The 16,592-nt window shown below is 53.7% G+C and overlaps 1 protein-coding gene across 6 annotated transcripts in view; it reads right to left on the bottom strand.

Moving 5' to 3' along the window:
* Window positions 1–1,399: 1,399 nt before the first annotated feature.
* ARHGAP30 (Rho GTPase activating protein 30) overlaps window positions 1,400–16,592 on the bottom strand; it is a 60,110-nt gene continuing 44,917 nt past the window's right edge. For 2 of the 6 annotated variants that reach the window (XM_075908136.2, XM_075908134.2), the window contains exons 10-11: window positions 9,936–10,162; window positions 1,400–8,668 (exon numbers count right to left, since the gene is read on the bottom strand). In XM_075908136.2, the coding sequence (XP_075764251.2) occupies window positions 6,587–8,668; window positions 9,936–10,162 (2,309 nt within the window). In that variant the 3' untranslated portion in view covers window positions 1,400–6,586. The remainder of the gene's footprint in view (window positions 8,669–9,935; window positions 10,163–16,592) is intronic. The other 4 variants (XM_075908131.2, XM_075908130.2, XM_075908135.2 and 1 more) reach the window with 3 other exon arrangements.

The raw sequence follows: 16,592 nt of genomic DNA on the forward strand, positions 1-16,592 counted from the left end.
GCCATTTTAGTGCGTCGCGTTGCCTTTCGCTGCTTCGGGCGGGCGCCATCTTAATCCGGGGCGCTCTCTACGCCAACTTCCGGTGGGGGCTGGCTTCATGCACCCCGACTTCCGGGGCCGGAGACGACCTTGTGTTCCGGCGTCTGTCAGACGCCATTTTGAATGAGGGCAGAACACACTTTCGGCCATCTTTGCCAGGGGCAAACGACATTCTGACTAGCTGCCTGTCTCCTTGGCTACCCAAGGAGTGGGGACAGCTTGCTCCCCCCATATAAATGCCATAGATTGATGGGGGCTTGGGAGTTTTGCTCCTGAGCCCCTTTTACTCCTTTCTTATATAGAGTTAGGAGGCTAACCCTCCCCATAATTAGTATATTGACCCCCCCCCCCCGACATTAGGGGCTTATCCCCTCAGCCCCATATCAGGGTCCCCCACCTGATACTGAGCTTGTTCAGCTCTTTCCCCTCGAATTAGGGATTTTAACTCCCGGGGAAGTACCCCTCTGTAAGCAGGGCCTGAATGAATCCCACTGACAGCAGAGCTGGGAGGGGGAGCCCTCGGGAGCCGTCAGTACATGCCCACTAATGGGTACATGAACACACGGGCTGTGCCTCCCTGTCCAGCAGCCAGATGCTGAATTGCCCAAAGTGACCAGTTACAGAAGAACATCCAACAGACCAAAGGTCCCTCTAGCCCAGGATCCTGTCTTCCCACAGTGGCCAATGCCAGGGGCCCTTCTAGAGGGAGTGAACAGAACAGGGAATCATCACATAATCCCTCTCCCGTCACCCATTTCCAACCTCTGCTAGAGCCTAGGGCAGTGTTTCCCAACCAGGGTTCTGCAGAACCCTGGGGTTCCGCAGACCATCGTCAGGGGTTCTGTGAGAAATTGTGGAATAAATAAATAAAAATTTTGAAATACCGCGAACAATTCCAAATATCCTTCAAAATATCGCGGGAATTTTTTTCCAGCAATTGGCGATACTGGAGTAATCTTTGTACACTGCCAACTGCCTCTTTGTTCTGTTTAGGTCAATTCATAGCTAAGGTTATATTACACACACACACACACACACACACACACGGTTCTGCTCATGCGCAGATTTCTCTGCTCCGGCTCTTCCGGGGTGTAATCTACTCGCCATGGGTGAGTAAGTTACATTATTTGTCGAGCCATATATATATATATATATACACACACACACACATACAGGGCTCGACAAATAGTGTAATCTACTCGCCCATGGCGAGTAGATTACACCCCAGAAGAGCCAGTGTGGAGCAATCTGCGCATGCGCAGAGCGCAGAACTATGCGGCTGGTGAGCGGGGCTTGCTGCCGCTCGACGAGCCCTATATATATATAAACAGCTCTTTACAAATAAATTTTCTTGACAATAATTTTGCGTAATTGAATTGCGCTTCCAGCTGTCAACTTTTTCTGGCCAAGCAAATGTTTTCATAGGTAGGGGTTCCTCGGGATATGAAAAATTATTTTAGGGGTTCCTTCATGGGAAAAAGATTGGGAATCACTGGCCTAGGGACATCATTCCTACCCATTCTGACTAATAGCCATTGATGGACCTATCCTCCTGGAATTTATCTAGCTCTTTTTGAACCCTGAAGTCCTAGCCTTCACCACATCCTCTGGCAAAGAGTTCCACAGGCTGACTGTGCGCTGCATGAAGAAAAGCTTCCTTTTGTTTTCTTTAAACCTGCCATCTATTAATATCATTTGGTGACCCCTAGTTCTTATGTTATGGGAGCAAGTAAATAACTTTCCCTCATTCACTTTTTCCATACCAGTCATGATTTTATAGACTTCTATCATACCCCCCTTCGTCTCTTCTTTTCTAAGCTGAAAAGTCCCAGTCTTTTTAAATCTCTCTTTAGATGGGACCCATTCCAAACCCCTAATAATTTTTGTTGCCCTTTTCTGAACCTTTTCCAATGCCTAGATACCTTTTTTGTGATGAGGCAACCACATCTGTATGCAGTATTCAAGATGTGGGCTTACCATGGTTTTATATAGAGGCAATAAGATATTTTCTGTCTTATGCTCTATCCCTTTTTTAATGATTCCCAACATTCTGTTTGCTTTTTGACTGCTGCTGCACATGGAGAGGATGTTTTTAGATAACTAACCACAGTGACCCCAAGATCTCTTTATACTGACTGCAGGAAGTAATGAACTGTTCTCAGTGTTCTTATCTTTACTGGGAACAGGCCTGAGTTTAATCTGTCCCAAATGAGTAGGTCAGCCTCATCTTGAAAGGACCTTGTTAAGTCAGGGGCTTAAATGGAAGAGCTGGGGAGGGTATGAAAGGATGCGATTGTGTGCAGGAGTGCACACTTTCACGCACACATCACTGTGAGTTGACAGTAAGGCTATGTCTACACTGCAACGTTATTTCGGAGTACCCTGAAATAGCTATCCTGTGTCTTCACAGCAAGCTCATTATTTCGGGCTCGTTAGTCCGATGTCCCAGTAAACTTCATTCTACAAGAAGTAAGGGATGTTTCAGAATATCGCTTTATTTCAAAATTTGGCACTGTGGAGACAGCGCCAAAGGATGAAACAAGCTATTTCGAAATTGTATCCAAATAAGGTATGCAATTTGCATAGCTCAAATTGCTTATCTTATTTTGAGTTACAGTGTGCATGCAACCTAAGATACTGACTGGCCGAATCCAGTCACATAGCAACAGAAGGTACCTAAGGCTATGTCTATATGGCACCCTTTTTCCGCAAAAGCTTGTGCAAATGAAGCGTGGAGTAGAATATCACCATGCTTAATTTGCATAATTAATTGTTCTGTGTGGTTTTGTTGAAAAGGAATCTCTAGAGCCTGAATCTGGCCCTGGTTGCTGCCGGTTCCATTAGGGTTGTCAACTGTCTAATCATACAAACCCTAACATCCCTACCCTGTTCTGCCCGTTCCCTTTCCAGAGACACCCACACATACCTTCATTCCATCCACCCTCCCTCTGTTGCTCACTCTCCCCCACTCACTTTCACCAGTCTGGGGCAGGGGTTTGGGGTGTGGGAGGTGCTGGCTCCTGGAGAGGGCTCAGGGCTGGGGCAGGACATTTTAAAATAGGATGGGTCAAGGGATGTGGGCTCTGGCTGACTGGTGCTTACCTCAGGTGGCTCTCAGGTAGCAGCACAGTGGGGATAAGGCAGGCTCCCTTCCTTCCCTGGCTCCGCGCTGCTCTTGGAAGTGGTGAGCCCATCCCTACAGACCCTATGCACTGCTCCTCTATGCAGGAACCATCCGCGCAGCTCCCATTGGCCAGAATTTCCTGTTCCCAGCAATGGGAGTGGAGTTGGTGCTCGGGGTAGTATGCAGATCTAGCTGCCCCTTCCCCCCAGAGTCACAAGGATGTGCTGGCCACTTCCAGGGGCAATGGACTTTTATCAGCTGATGTCACCTCTCAGTATGGGGGTGGCTGCTGCCCCCCTCTCCCAAAAACTCTGTCTGGTAGGGTGGAGAAAGTAATTGCATTGGAAGGCAAGACCGTATCTCCTGCTCTGACCGGGGGGCAGTGTGTGCCCACCTGCCAGGACCTGGTAACAGGAGGGTTGTAGAGGATCTCCCAGCACAGCGGGAGGATGTAACAGCAGCAAAGCTCGGTTTTGTTTTTATTTTTCCTCTTTGCACCTGACTAGGAACTGCGGTGATGGTGGAGTGCTGTGCTGGAGGAAGGAAGCACAAGAGACATAACAGGCAGGCAGGAGAAAAGGGGGGAAAATGTTTGGCACCTGCCTCAGGTGCCAAAATGTTGTGGGCTGGCCCTGGTAGGGCAGCAGGGGGACTTGTGCACCCAGGGGTGGATATAGGGCAGGGTGAGCAGGGCGGCCGCCCCGGGCCCCACGCTTCAAGAAGCCCCACGCATGCGCCATGATGCCACCGTGCATGCGCCATGTTAAAGGGGGGGGGGCCCACAAAATTGTGCTGCCCTGGGTCCTGCAAAATCCTCATCTGCCCCTGTGTGCACCAGCCCAGGCTCTGGCCCTGAGTGTCGAGGTCCGGATCCAGGCAAGCCGGGCCTGAGGCTCCCCATCCTTGCCCTTCACCTTAAGCCTCTTGTGCACTGCCAGAGGAGGGGGACCAGGCCTGAGTGGAAGGAAATGGGAGGTAGGCCCACCATTGTAAAACCTCTCTCCTGCCCTGCAACCCTCACTTTTTCCAGTGTGGGGCTTCATGCAGTCTGCTGCTGCTGCACCTTGGTCCTGCCCTGCAGTGGGCCTAGCTTCTGACCAACTAGCGCTGATGAAACAACAGCCTACCCCATTCCTTGCTACTCCAGTCTGGCTAGCCCATGGGCTCCTTGCAGGATCGGCACCTTAGTGGTTTAGGCAAAGTGAGACCATGGGAATGAAGGTCCCAGCCCTTACTGGGTTAACACCTCCCCTCCCCGCCCCCACCCAGGCACGCATTTTCCTAGTTAGCCTGGATTTCAACCCAGATCTTCTCCTGCCGAAGTCCAGGGGTTAAATTCTAGCTGATGGTAACACTGGACATGCCTTTTGAACTCATCTCATTTGCACACCCTTTACAGTCAAAGGAGCCCTTTGTGCCCTATACGAGCAAGGCACAACATGGCCCTGTTCAGCCCAGACAAACCCACGCACCGGTGGTGCCCTACTCTGACAAACCTGACATCTCTGGATTGCCCATCTGGGACTCAGCAGCACAGGATCAGAGACTCTTGTATGAAAAGCTACCACCACAACTGCATGGATTGCTTCCAAACAATCTTTATTATCCGGGAAGAGGAGGCAGGAGCTACAAATCCTTGTCAAACCCAAACCAGCTGCCATCTCAGGTTAACAAAATACTGGAGTCCCCGACACAACTGGTGAAACAGGAATGCTGACTGGAGCGGTGTTGGGAGACTAGAAACCCAAGGACTCAGCCGGGGTAGACTAGCAATCAAAATAGGCCCGGGAAATGGGTTGAGAACGGCCCTCTCCCTGATGTCACCTCTGCATGCCCCTCCATCTTTCCCTGCATCCAGGGCCGGCTCTAGTTTTTTTGCTGCCCCAAACAAAAAATGGTTTGGCTGCCCCCCCCCCCTTTTTTGTCCAGGGAGGGTGTGCGCGCAAATGCAGCTTGCGTGGCTTGCTGGGGGTGCGTGCACAAATGCAGCTTGTGCAGCTTTGAAGGTGAATGGGGGAGCATTGCCCCAGAGGAGGAGGGGTGAGTGCCGGGGGGAGCACTCCCCCAATCAAATCCTCCCCCGCCTCCCCCCAGCCAAGCACCAGAGGAACATACCTTGAAAACCACTGCTCCTCCCACCCAGCTGGCTGCTTCAACTGCAGTTTGGAGAGAGCCACTCAGCCACGGCAGCTCCCGGACCCAAGAGCAGCATGTGCTCTCTGGTCCCACCCCAGACCGGTGCCCGGGAAAGCGGGGGCAACTGCCCCACCCCCACCCCCCTTCGCTATGCCTCTGGAGTGGGGAGGGGCGGAGAGAGGAGGGCCGTGCAGAGCCAGAACTCCAGCAGCCACTCCCAGGAGCGGCTTGCCGGGTTTATCCCCCTTCTCCTCCAGCAGCCACCAGCTGGCCCTTTGGCCGCCGGCCCACCGGGAAATGCCTGGTATCCTGCCGGGACAATCCGCCCCTGGACTCAGCTGCTCCTTTCATATTAAAGGCAGGAAGATGCAAAATTAGAGCTGGACATGCCTGTATATCTCATCTAGGCCATCGGCCATAGCCTCGTTTCCTACCATAGATTTTCTAGGCCTTTCGGCAGTGTTGTTGCCCAAAGAAAAGGGACAGGCTGGGCTGCAGAGACACAACATTCCCCACTTGCTAACCCTGCCCTGAAGGGAGCATCAGAAAGGAGCCCAGCTATTAGGGCTGGCTCATTCCTTGGCCTCTCTGGTGAGCCTAGTGACTGTAAATAAGGGACAAGCAGCACTAGTGCCGGTGGTTTCTCTGAAATTACAAGGAGATAGCTCTAAGCAGCAGATTGTCCTGCATGGCTCCAGCAGCTGCCCATTACCGTACAACCCACCTGACTGCTGTAGGCTCTGTGACATATCCCGCTGGCCTTTGCAGCTAAGGGCAGCAGTCTAACAGGAGGCAGGGAAAAGTCCTGGGGTTGAATTTGGGAGAGAGGAACATTCTCACCTTGTCCATTTCCTAAAAGCAAAAGGGGCCAAGGGGTTGGGGAGCTAAGAGCACGATTGTTGTGGTTCAGCCCTGGTGGAAGTGGAGGTAACTGGCTGGAGGAGCCAGAGTTCTCTTCTCTGCTGAAAATGAGACGCTGAGGGAAGACTCAGCGATCACATCTGAGCGGCGTTCGCTCTGGCGGAGGCTGGGGCCCACGTGGCCCATTGTGGTTCAGAGACCCTGCTCCCAGAAAGGAGATCCTCTTCCTTGAGGCACACGGCGTTTCTTTTGCTGCACAACCCAACCCACCCGGTCCCGGTCATCCGGTGCCAGCCACCCACAGCAGGGCTGGACTCGGAGCAGCGGGAACCAGGCGACGCATTAAGACAGCAGCCTGCTGGGTCACTGGTTGAGATCTGGCAGCCCCCGGCAACCCAGGAGCATGGAACTGTCCCCACCGCTCGCTCACAATGCCGTCCCGCCTCCGTCCCTCATTTCAAAAGCCAGCGACCGCCGCTGCTGCAGGAGAGCCCCCGCTGCCTCTTCCGTGTCGGACGGCCGCTGGCTAAGCCTGGGCAAGCTCAGCCTGCTCCGTGCGGTGGGCTCCAGGGTGAAGGAAAGCGGCTCCCGGCCAGGCGACAGGAGCGGGTCGCAGGCCGTGTCAGGCAGGGTTGGGGGCTTGCCCAGAGCCAGGGCGTCTGGAGACAGTAGTGCCCCGGTGCAGCTCAGTGGCCGCAGAGGGCGCTGTCCCACAGGTTTTAGGGCAGACCTAGGGAGTGACGGGGGCTTCTCCAGCTTGGCACTGCCATGCATCTCCGGACCATCTCCCACGCAATAGGTCTGGATCCTTCGGACGGGGGCCTGGGCCAAGTGCCTCTCCTTGGCGAGAGCCACTGCCGTGTCGAACGACATGCTGCCACCATTACGCCAGCTGGCTTGCCTCTGCTTCTGGAGAGAGCCCCCGGCAGGCTCGCGGCTCTCCGTGCCACTGGGGCACTTCTCCTGGGCGCTGGGTGGGGGTGGCTCCTCGTTGGACACCAGGGTCTCTGTGTGTCTGCAGCACACGCCCAGGCTGGCGGGCTGCGACTGCCTCTGGAGAGAAGTCCCCTTTCCCAGGCGGGTCTCCCTGCCGTCGCAGCTCTTCTCTGAGGCAGAGGGCTTGGGCCATGTGGATGCCTCACCTGGGTACATCATCGTGGTAGGAGGCATCCTGGCAAACTGGGGCTTGGGGGGCACTACGGGGACAGACTTCACTTGCTGGACTCTGACGTTGCTGGCAGTGACTCTCATGGGGGCGCTGCCATCGGGGCGCACCCCAGCAGGCACGTCAGGCTTGGGGGGAGTGGGAGAGGGTGTGGGCCTCAGGGGTCCAGATTCTAGGGGAAGGCTTGTGGGGCCGCTCCCCAGTGATGGGGCAGCCTCAAGCCAAGGGCCTGACCAGGATGTCACCTCCAAGCTAGTGCTGAGCAAGGGAGCTGCCTCCGGGCCGCTCTCATGCACAAGGGCGGCTGGGGCTTCGTGGTCTGTCTCTAGCAAGGAGCTGGAAGCCTGGGGATCACTCGGATATGGGGGGATAGCAGCGGCCTCGAGGTCTGACTCTAGAAAGGGGGCAATGGCCATAGGGCCACTCTCACACATGGGGGCAGCAGCGACCTCAGACACTGACCCCAGCAAGGAGCCAGGGGTGGCCTCCGTTGTGAGGGGCTGAGGTGAGCCCTTTCCACTCTCTGGCTGTTTGGTTTCTGGTGCAGGAGGAGCAGTTTGCCTTTGGTCCTCCTGCTCTCTCTCTTCTTCTGGGGCACATCTGTCGACCTCCTGGACAGACCTGCATTGAGCACCCAGAGCCAGCTCTGCTTCCCTTAGCCTCGGGGCCTGCCCCTGCTCCTTTCCATCATGGCTGGCTTGGGCTGTGGGACATGCGCTCTCCAGACAGCTGTGGTGCTCCCCCGCTGGCACTATCTCCATGGGGGGCTCAGTTCTGTGTGGGCTAGGGCCCGCTCTGCGCAGCGAGCAGCCGGCTTCCAGGCCATCCCCCTCTATTACCTCTGTGTTGTCTTCTCGCTGGAGGGCTGGGCTGGGCTGGGCGGCCACCCCTTCAGCCACGTTCTCCTCAGGCCCTTGTGGCTGGCGAAGGGCACCGCCGAGATCTTTGGCAGCCTCCTTGCTCTTGTATGGCTTGGCAGGTTCTGGAGCATGGAGACCATCTGGTAGAGGCGCTTTGGCAGGGCTGCCTTCTTTAGACGAAGAGGAGCCATTGGCGTTGCTAGGTAATGACCCTTCCTGAGCAGGTCTCATGGGCTGGTGGCACAACGGCTCCTGAGGCGTTTCTCCACCCTGTGCCTGCTCTGATGTGTGCTCTGCATCGAACTGTCGCAGCTTCTCTAACTCGGGAGCTAAGGGGCTCAAGTCATCGTAGGCACTCAGGAACACGTCCTCAGAGATTTCCTCGATGTCGGCGTAGCCAGGGGCCAGGTAGTACTGCTCCTCGTTCATGCACTCCTCGATGGAGAGGTACTCCAGGGGCGGCTCCACCGAGAACTCCTCCGGCTAGGGATTGAAAGCACGTGGAAGGGTCACTACGCAGTATGGTTACAACCTGGCTGTTCGCGCCACGGCCACTGGTGCCGTCACAGGCATGAGCGTGGGCATTGGCAGAGTGGTGGCAGGCGTGGGGCCTTGCTTTGATGGCCAGAGGTGATAATAGCCTTTAGTTTTGGGGGCAGGGAGATGGCCATGGTTGGCAGGGGATTCTCAGTGGAGGCATCTCCGCTCGGCAATTCACTTCCCCCCTGGCCCTGTCACAGCCAAATTTTGCCATGCAAAGACCCTCTGGTTTCCCAGTCTCTCCTGGGAGTGAGGAAGACTGGCTGGGGGTGCCTGGGTGAGCAGCAATGGCCCTCTTCAGGCGAGGGTCTTGCTCCTTCCCTACCAACCTTTCGGGGCCACAGAGATGGCCTGTCGTAATGGGAGGACAGCGTTCATATGGGGGGCAGGGACCTGTTACAATGGGCTGATTTGAACCGGGTATAGAACTTGTAATTTATGCACCTAGAGAAAGCGGTAGCTGCATAATAAAGTCTCTTTCTCTGGAATGTATCCCTGTCTGTCTATTTAACTCAGGGATGGGCAATGAAATGGCGGCAGTTCCCCAGGGTTAACCCCTGACAGGCCGCTGTTGCTTATATTTACCTGCGCCTCCACAGGTACCAGCAGTTAGGGCTCCCATTGCTGCGGATCACCATTCTCAGCCAATGGGAGCAGTGGAAAGAGGTGTGAACCGGGACACCACTTCCCACAGCTCCCATTGTCCAGGAATGGCATTCCATGGGCCAACGGGAGCTGCAATCACCTTTACCTGCAGAGGCGCAGGTAAATATAGTGGTGGGGGCCTCCTACTGTCCTCCTACTCACTCCTCTGTCTGTCTGTCCATCCCCAGGCACAGCCCTCTAGCTGTCCATTCAACCATGCCCCCCTTTCCTCTCCAACGCATCCCTCTATCCACCCCCAGCGCATCCCTCTAGGTATGCCTCTTCTCCCTTCCTCTGCATGCATATCTGTCTGTCTGTCCATCCCTATATGCATCGCTCAAGCTACTGTCCGCCCATGGCCCTCTCTCTCCCTCAGCATATGTATGTCTGTCTGCCTGCCCAGAATCCCCCTCCGTCTGCCTGTCAATCCTCAGTCATACCCTTCTAGCTTCTGTCCATCCCCAAGTACATCCCTCTAGCCATCCCTTCCCCTCTTCCTACAAATCCTAGCTCACCATTGGCGCTAAAGCTCAGGACCTAGATTTCAGCACGGGTGGACTCTTACATTCATGAACCTGCACTCCATGTCATCATCCATTCCCGAGAAGCCATCCAGCATGTCCCCAGTACAGTCGGAGGTGGACTCTTCCAGCAAGCTCTTCTCTGGCTGCTCGCCTTCCGTGCCACAGTCCTGCCAGCTGTCCTGGTTGTCTAGAAAGGAGAAGGAGTCCTGTACCTCCAGAGACAATCTGTTCTCCTCCGTGTCTGGAGCACTTGCCGCCTGTGTATCTGCTTCAACAATTAAACACAGAGGACGAGTTCAGTGAGCGGTCCCTACGGCCCATCCAGCTGGGTGCATGAAAGGGGTGACATTGGATGGTTGTTCCTGCCGCAAAATTGGTCTAAAGAAGCCAGGGAATCAGCCACTGACTGTGGCAGGAGTGGTTCCAAACTTACTGTAAATGAAATGATGCCTACACGCATGGGTGGCAGGCGAAGGCTCAGGTAGGGAAGCCAAGTCTCAGCCCCACCTCTTCCACCCAAAGATCTGCCCCTTCAGCAAACTTCTCCTCGCCAAGCCCAGCCCCAGCCCAGCCTGATCCCGCCGGCCATGTTGAGGGCTGGGGCTGCTGTGCCATGGCCCTGGCCCCAGCCGTCTCCGCGGCCGGGGACTGTAGGTAGTTTTGGAAAGGCAATACCTTCCCTTGCCTACAATGCCCACCGCCCATGCCTACTCAGTGTGGCATACTGGCCCCCTCTAGCCAAAGCTAGGCCAGTCTGAGGGTATGTCTAGACTACAGGGTTTTGTTGACAGAAGTTTTGTCGACAGATACTGTCGACAAAGCTTCTGTCGACAAAGAGCGTCTAGACGACAGCCAGTTCTGTCAACAAAGCAAGCTGCTTTGTCGACATCACAGTGTGGACGCAAAGGACAGTGTAGATGCAATAATGCCTTCTATCGACAGAACTCTATCCACAAAAGGCGTTATTCCTCGTAGAATGAGGTTTACATACGTTGACAAAACTGCTGAGTTTTGTCGACGTTATGTCAACATAACTCAAAGGCAGTGTGGACGCGGGTATAGTTTTGTTGACAAAACTCCACTTTTGTTGACAAAACCCTGTAGTCTAGACACACCCTGACAGTGCTGCTGCTGCTGCTCCTTGGCTTAGTCCAGGCAGCAGGAGCTCCTGTGTGAAGAGCTGGAGGTTCTAGGTTTGATCCCTACATCTGACCCATTCAGCCAGAGCCCTCACAGTTAGTTACATGCCCTCGTGTTTCCTTTCCAAAACAAAACCTGATGCCAGAAGCCAATTTCAGAGATGGGAAAGCCCTCTCCGGCCTCCTCCAGCTCCCCTCAAAAGGCTACAGTAGGATTGCTGGCAGACTCTCAGCCGGGCCTAGCTGCTGCACAACACTGCAGACTTGGTGGGGTTTGATCAGAGTCATGGGCGTGGCACAAGCCAAGGCAGCTTGGAATCTGCTTTAACCTGCACTAGCTGAGTTTGGGCCAGAGCCCAGGAGATGACACATGAGGTGAGGATTGCTCTGGCCACTCCCACTCCAACCCACTTCCTCTCACCTTGATAGGCCCCCTCTATGCTTGTAGCTGTGGGCTGGGAGGTATAGGAGCCTGGCCAGAGACTGATCCACAGGCCAACAGACCCTCAGAGGGGGGCAAATTCCCACTTGGTGTAACTGGGTGAAGAAACGTGACCACAGTCAATGAGTTGCACCCCTTTACACCAGCAGAGAACTTGGCCCAGCTGCATGTTTAGCCTAAATTTCCCCCTTTCTTTGCTTCAGGTTCCCAGGCCAGCCCAGAATAATTCATCTCCTTGTCCCACGGTGTCATCCCCAGAGCCGAGCCGCTGCACAACAAGCTAGCCTGAAATTCAGCAGCATGGTCCCTGGATTTGGGAGATGGAGCAGGGCTGTGTGCCTATGCAGCAGGCTACTGTGCCTCTAGCAGCTTCATGTACATATCCAAATGATGAGGGTTTTATAATGAAATATGCAAATGACAAATCGATCATCGGTGCAGCGACCCTGCCAGTGCCCACTCCAATGTTACGCACTGTGAAATGCAGCAGGATTTATTTTACGTCATTTTGTACCCATTTGATGCCATGCAGATTTTGGTACCCACAAGACTGAAATGGTTTGTAGCAGCTGCCAGTGGAAGCTGGGGCGGGGAGGGGGGGGGCAGGAAGGGTCGGGCAACTGGGCTGGCAAGGAGGGAAGGCAAAGGAAAGTGTGAGATACAAAGGGGGAAGGGAAGTTTGTAGATATTAAGGCTAGTCTGTAGAATTTCCCCCCTGCCTCCTATGCTGACCTGTGTTCGGGCCTGTCTCCCAGAAGGCAGCTAATCTGAATTGGAAGACACAAGAAGGCAAAATCCATCACTCCTTGGATGCTTATTCCAGTGGTTACCCACCCTCACTGGTAGACGGTTGCCTTATCTTGGGCAAACATCACAGTGGAGATTGGTAGCTTGTGGCACATTTGGCTACAAGACGATAGCCTTGTCAGCCACATCAGAGGGAGCAGAGGGAGCCCTTGAGTTGCTCGAGCAGCAGGGGCAGAGGAGGAGCAGGGAGAGAGGAACGTTCAGAAACAACATGGGGCAGAGGGGAAGGGAAAGTTCCCTAAATACTTGCTGTGAGTCAGAGGTCGGGTTTGCGCGTCACCGACCTGCCTTGACTCGGAATGGGGAAGTGAGATGCCACGGTCAGTACCATTGAGTAACAAGCTGCTTCCTTGAGCATGTCAGCTGTGACTCCTCCTACCCCCACCCGGGGGCCCGTTTATTCTGTCATGGAGCGCCTGTGCCAGGTGGTGGGTTCAAGTCCCACCCACAGCAGGAGTGGCGGGGCAGCCAACCCATGCCAGGATAGAGCTGGCTTATGGAACTGGCTGGCTCCGTGATTTGCCTGTACAGCGCCTAGCAGGGTAAGGTCCATATCCCTTTCAGAGGCATTCTCGTAGACATGGCCATGGCAGAGCTGAGCGCAGCCTGCGTGCTAACCTCCACCATAACCAAAGAGGATTTCAAATAGGGCCGAACCCAAGTCTGGGTCCCAGCACCTTTTGCAAAGTCTAGGGTGCTGGATCCAGGGTTCTATGTCAGGGCGACCTCTAGTCCTTAACAATCTCAGATATTCTTCATCTGGATGGAGAAACACAGACAGTCCAGCTGAAACTTAAAACCACAGCAACGGCTGAGTGCAAAAGTTTACATCAGCTCCAAGAGAGCAGGAATGTGCTGATCACCCATCCAATTCTGCTGCAAAATTCCAGCACTTCACTCTGTGCTGATCAGGCCTCAACTGGAGTATTGTGTCCAGTTCTGGCACCACATTTCCGGGGAGATGTGGACAAACTGGAAAAAAAAAGTCCAGAGAAGAGCAACAAAATGATCTAGAAAACATGAGCTATGAGGTCTAGAAATGGTCTAGAAAGCATGAGCTATGAGGGAAGACTGAAAGAATTGGGCTTGTTTAGTTTGGAAAAGAGAAGACTGAGAGGGGCCATGATAATGGTTTTCAAGTATCTAAAAGAGTATTACAAGGAGGTGGGAGAAAAATTGTTCTCCTTGGCCTCTGAGGATAGGACAAGAAGCAATGGGCTTAAACTGCAGCAAGGGAGGTTTAGGTTGGAAATTAGGAAAAAGTTCCTAACTGTCAGGGTGGTCAAACACTGGAATAAACTGCCCAGGGAGGTTTTGGAATCTCCACCCAAGATTGTTAAGAGCAGGTTGGATGGACATCTATCAGGAATGGTCAAGATGGTGCTTGGTCCTGCCGTGAGGGCAGGGGACTGGACTTGATGATCTCTCGAATTCCCTTCCAGTTCTATGATCTGACATGGAAAGGAAGGGGGCTGAGTGGAGGGATGCTATACTCACAATCACGGCGGGGGGCAGCAAGCTCAGGGGACAGCTATACTGCCGGGTGACCACTAGGGGTAGCCACGCCACCAAAAGAGTTGCCAGCTGGGGGTGGAGCTTGCCATCTTGCTTGCTCCTGGCCCAGGTAAGTGGCCTCCACTTCCAGCTGCAGCACCAGATTGGGGGAGGGGAAACCCCACTGTCCCCACCGCCGCAGCCCCCACCAGGAGCACGGCTGGGGCCAAGCACTGCTGCCCCGGCCCCCACCACAGAGGCCATAGCCTGACCTCCCTCCCCCACAAGGACCGCTGGGCCACCCCAGTGCATCTGTGACTAGCAGGCCTGCACAGCCGCCTCCCTTCCGTCCCCAGGCCAGGCCTGGGGAGTGCTGATTAGAGGCCTGTGCGGCCTTCCCCCCCTGAGCTGCCCCTCCCCCAAGCTCTGGGTTGTGCCCCTTTTCCCCCGGCTCCAAGCAGGGCCCCGCCTTCCAGGCCTAGGGAGCTCTGGCAGGAGGCACGTAAGTCTTCTAGTGTATATATATCAGAGGGGTAGCCGTGTTAGTCTGAATCTGCAAAAGCGGCGAGGAGTCCTGTGGCACCTTATAGACCAACCTAAGTGTTGGAGCATAAGCTTTCATGGGCAAAGACCCACTTCAACAGATGCATGTAGTGGAAATTTCCAGAGGCAGGTATAAATATGCAGGCCAGAATCAGGCTAGAGATGACGAGGAGGATCCAATCACTGAGGATGAGGCCCACTTCTAGTAGCTGATCTGGAGGTGTGAATACCCAGAGGCTACATCTACACTGGCATCCTTTTCCGGAAATGCTTAAAACGGAACAGTTTTCCGTGATAAGTATTTCTGGAAAAAGCGCATCTACATTGGCAGGATGCTTTTCCGGAAAAGCGTCTGTGCCAATGTAGATGTGCTTTTCCACAAAAAAGCCCCGATCGTCATTTTCGCAATCGGGGCTTTTTTGCGGAAAAGAAATCTGTGCTGTCTACACTGGCCCTTTTCTGGAACAGTTTTCCGGAAAAGGACTTTTGCCCGAATGGGAGCAGCATAGTTTTTCTGGAAAAGCACTGATGATTTTACAGTAGATTTTCCGGAAATTCAAGGGGCCAGTGTAGACAGCTGGCAAGTTATTCCGGAAAAGCGGCTGATTTTCCGGAATAAGTGGCCAATGTAGACACAGCCAGAGAGGAGAAGCTGCTTTTGTAATTAACTAGCCATTCACAGTCTTTGTTTAATCCTGACTTGATTGTGTCAAGCTTGAAGATGAACTGTAGCTCAGTAGTTTCTCTTTGAAGTCTGGTCTTGACGGTTTTTTGCTGCAGGATGGCTACCTTTAGATCTGCAATTGTGTGTCCAATTATTATCATTAGTGATCTACAACCCATCCTGGACAATGATCCCTCATTTTCACAGGCTTTGGGAGGCAGACCAGTCCTCGCCCACAGACAACCCGCCATCCTGAAGCATATTCTCACCAGCAACTATACAGTGCACCATAATAACTAACTCAGGAACCAATCCATGCAACAAACCTCAGTGCCAACTCTGCCCACATATTTACACCAGCAACACCATCACAGGACCTAACCAGATCAGCCATTCTGTCACTGGTTCATTCTCCTGCACATCTACTAACGTAACATATGCCATCATGTGCCAACAATGCCCCTCTGCTATATACATCAGCCAAACTGGACAGTCCTTATGTAAAAGAATAAATGGATACAAATCAGATATTAAGAATGGCAATATATAAAAACCTATAGGGGAACACTTCAGACTCCCTGGACACACAATTGCAGCTTATGCTCCAACACTTTGGTTAATCTATAAGGTGCCACAGGACTCCTCGCCGCTAGTGTATATATAGTAAATGGAACAATGAATTCACACTCCAGATGCAGAAAGGTTGAAAAACAATGTACCATGGTTAGTATAATATCACTAGAAGATTTACCCGGAGGGCTGGGGTCCTCCACTCACTTAATGTTTGGTTTTTGGAAAATTAAATGAAAATGTCCGGGCTTCATTTAAATCATTGTTCTGGGGTGGGAGTGGGGAGGATGGGTTCAGGACACAGGCTGCCTTGGGGAGAAAGGACAACCCCGGCCCTCTCTCACCGCTGCAGCTTGGGGCCTGGTGAGAAGCGTCTCTCCATGGCTGCTGCAGTTCCAGAGAACACAGCCAGGATAGACCAGGAGAGTGCATGTACCCCAGCTGGGGCAGTTTTGTCTGCCTTATGCACTCCCCAGCCAAAGTGAGGAATGCAGCAAACTGTGCACTTTCCCCTCGCTCCCAGATGAAGGGGGAACAGCCAGCAATGTTCCTGTATGAATTGGAGGGGGGCTTCAATCCCCCCACCCTCTCTAAAGGCCTCCAGGGGGTTAAGAATTTTGTGGCTAGGGCAGTCCCGAACTGGGGGAGGGCATATCCCCCTCCAGTCCTTTCCACCTGCCTGGTGATTCTGTTTCTTTTCTGTATGGCTTTCTCAGAAGCAATCCCATTCCAGGCGCATCCATTGTCCTGGCACAACCTAACCCTGACCTTGCTTTCAGTTAGGATAAGACAGGGGTCGCAACCTATGACTCGTGAGCCAAATATGGTTCATTAGGGAGTCTGATATGTTTCTTCTGGAGCCCCAACTCTGCCCCCCTTGCTCCCCCCACAGCAGGGAGCCAGCACTGGTGCTACAACTGTATGGCCCCCGCAAGCCTGGAAGGGCAGCACTGGCTGTGGGGGAGGAGGGGAGGAGAAAGCCTCGAGGCTCTGTGCGTTCAGGGGCTCTCTCAGTGTGGGGGAAACCAGGAACCAAAGA

This window comes from Pelodiscus sinensis, chromosome 22, assembly GCF_052426305.1.
Source record: "Pelodiscus sinensis isolate ZL-2025 chromosome 22, ASM5242630v1, whole genome shotgun sequence".
Lineage (NCBI taxonomy): Eukaryota > Metazoa > Chordata > Testudines > Trionychidae > Pelodiscus > Pelodiscus sinensis.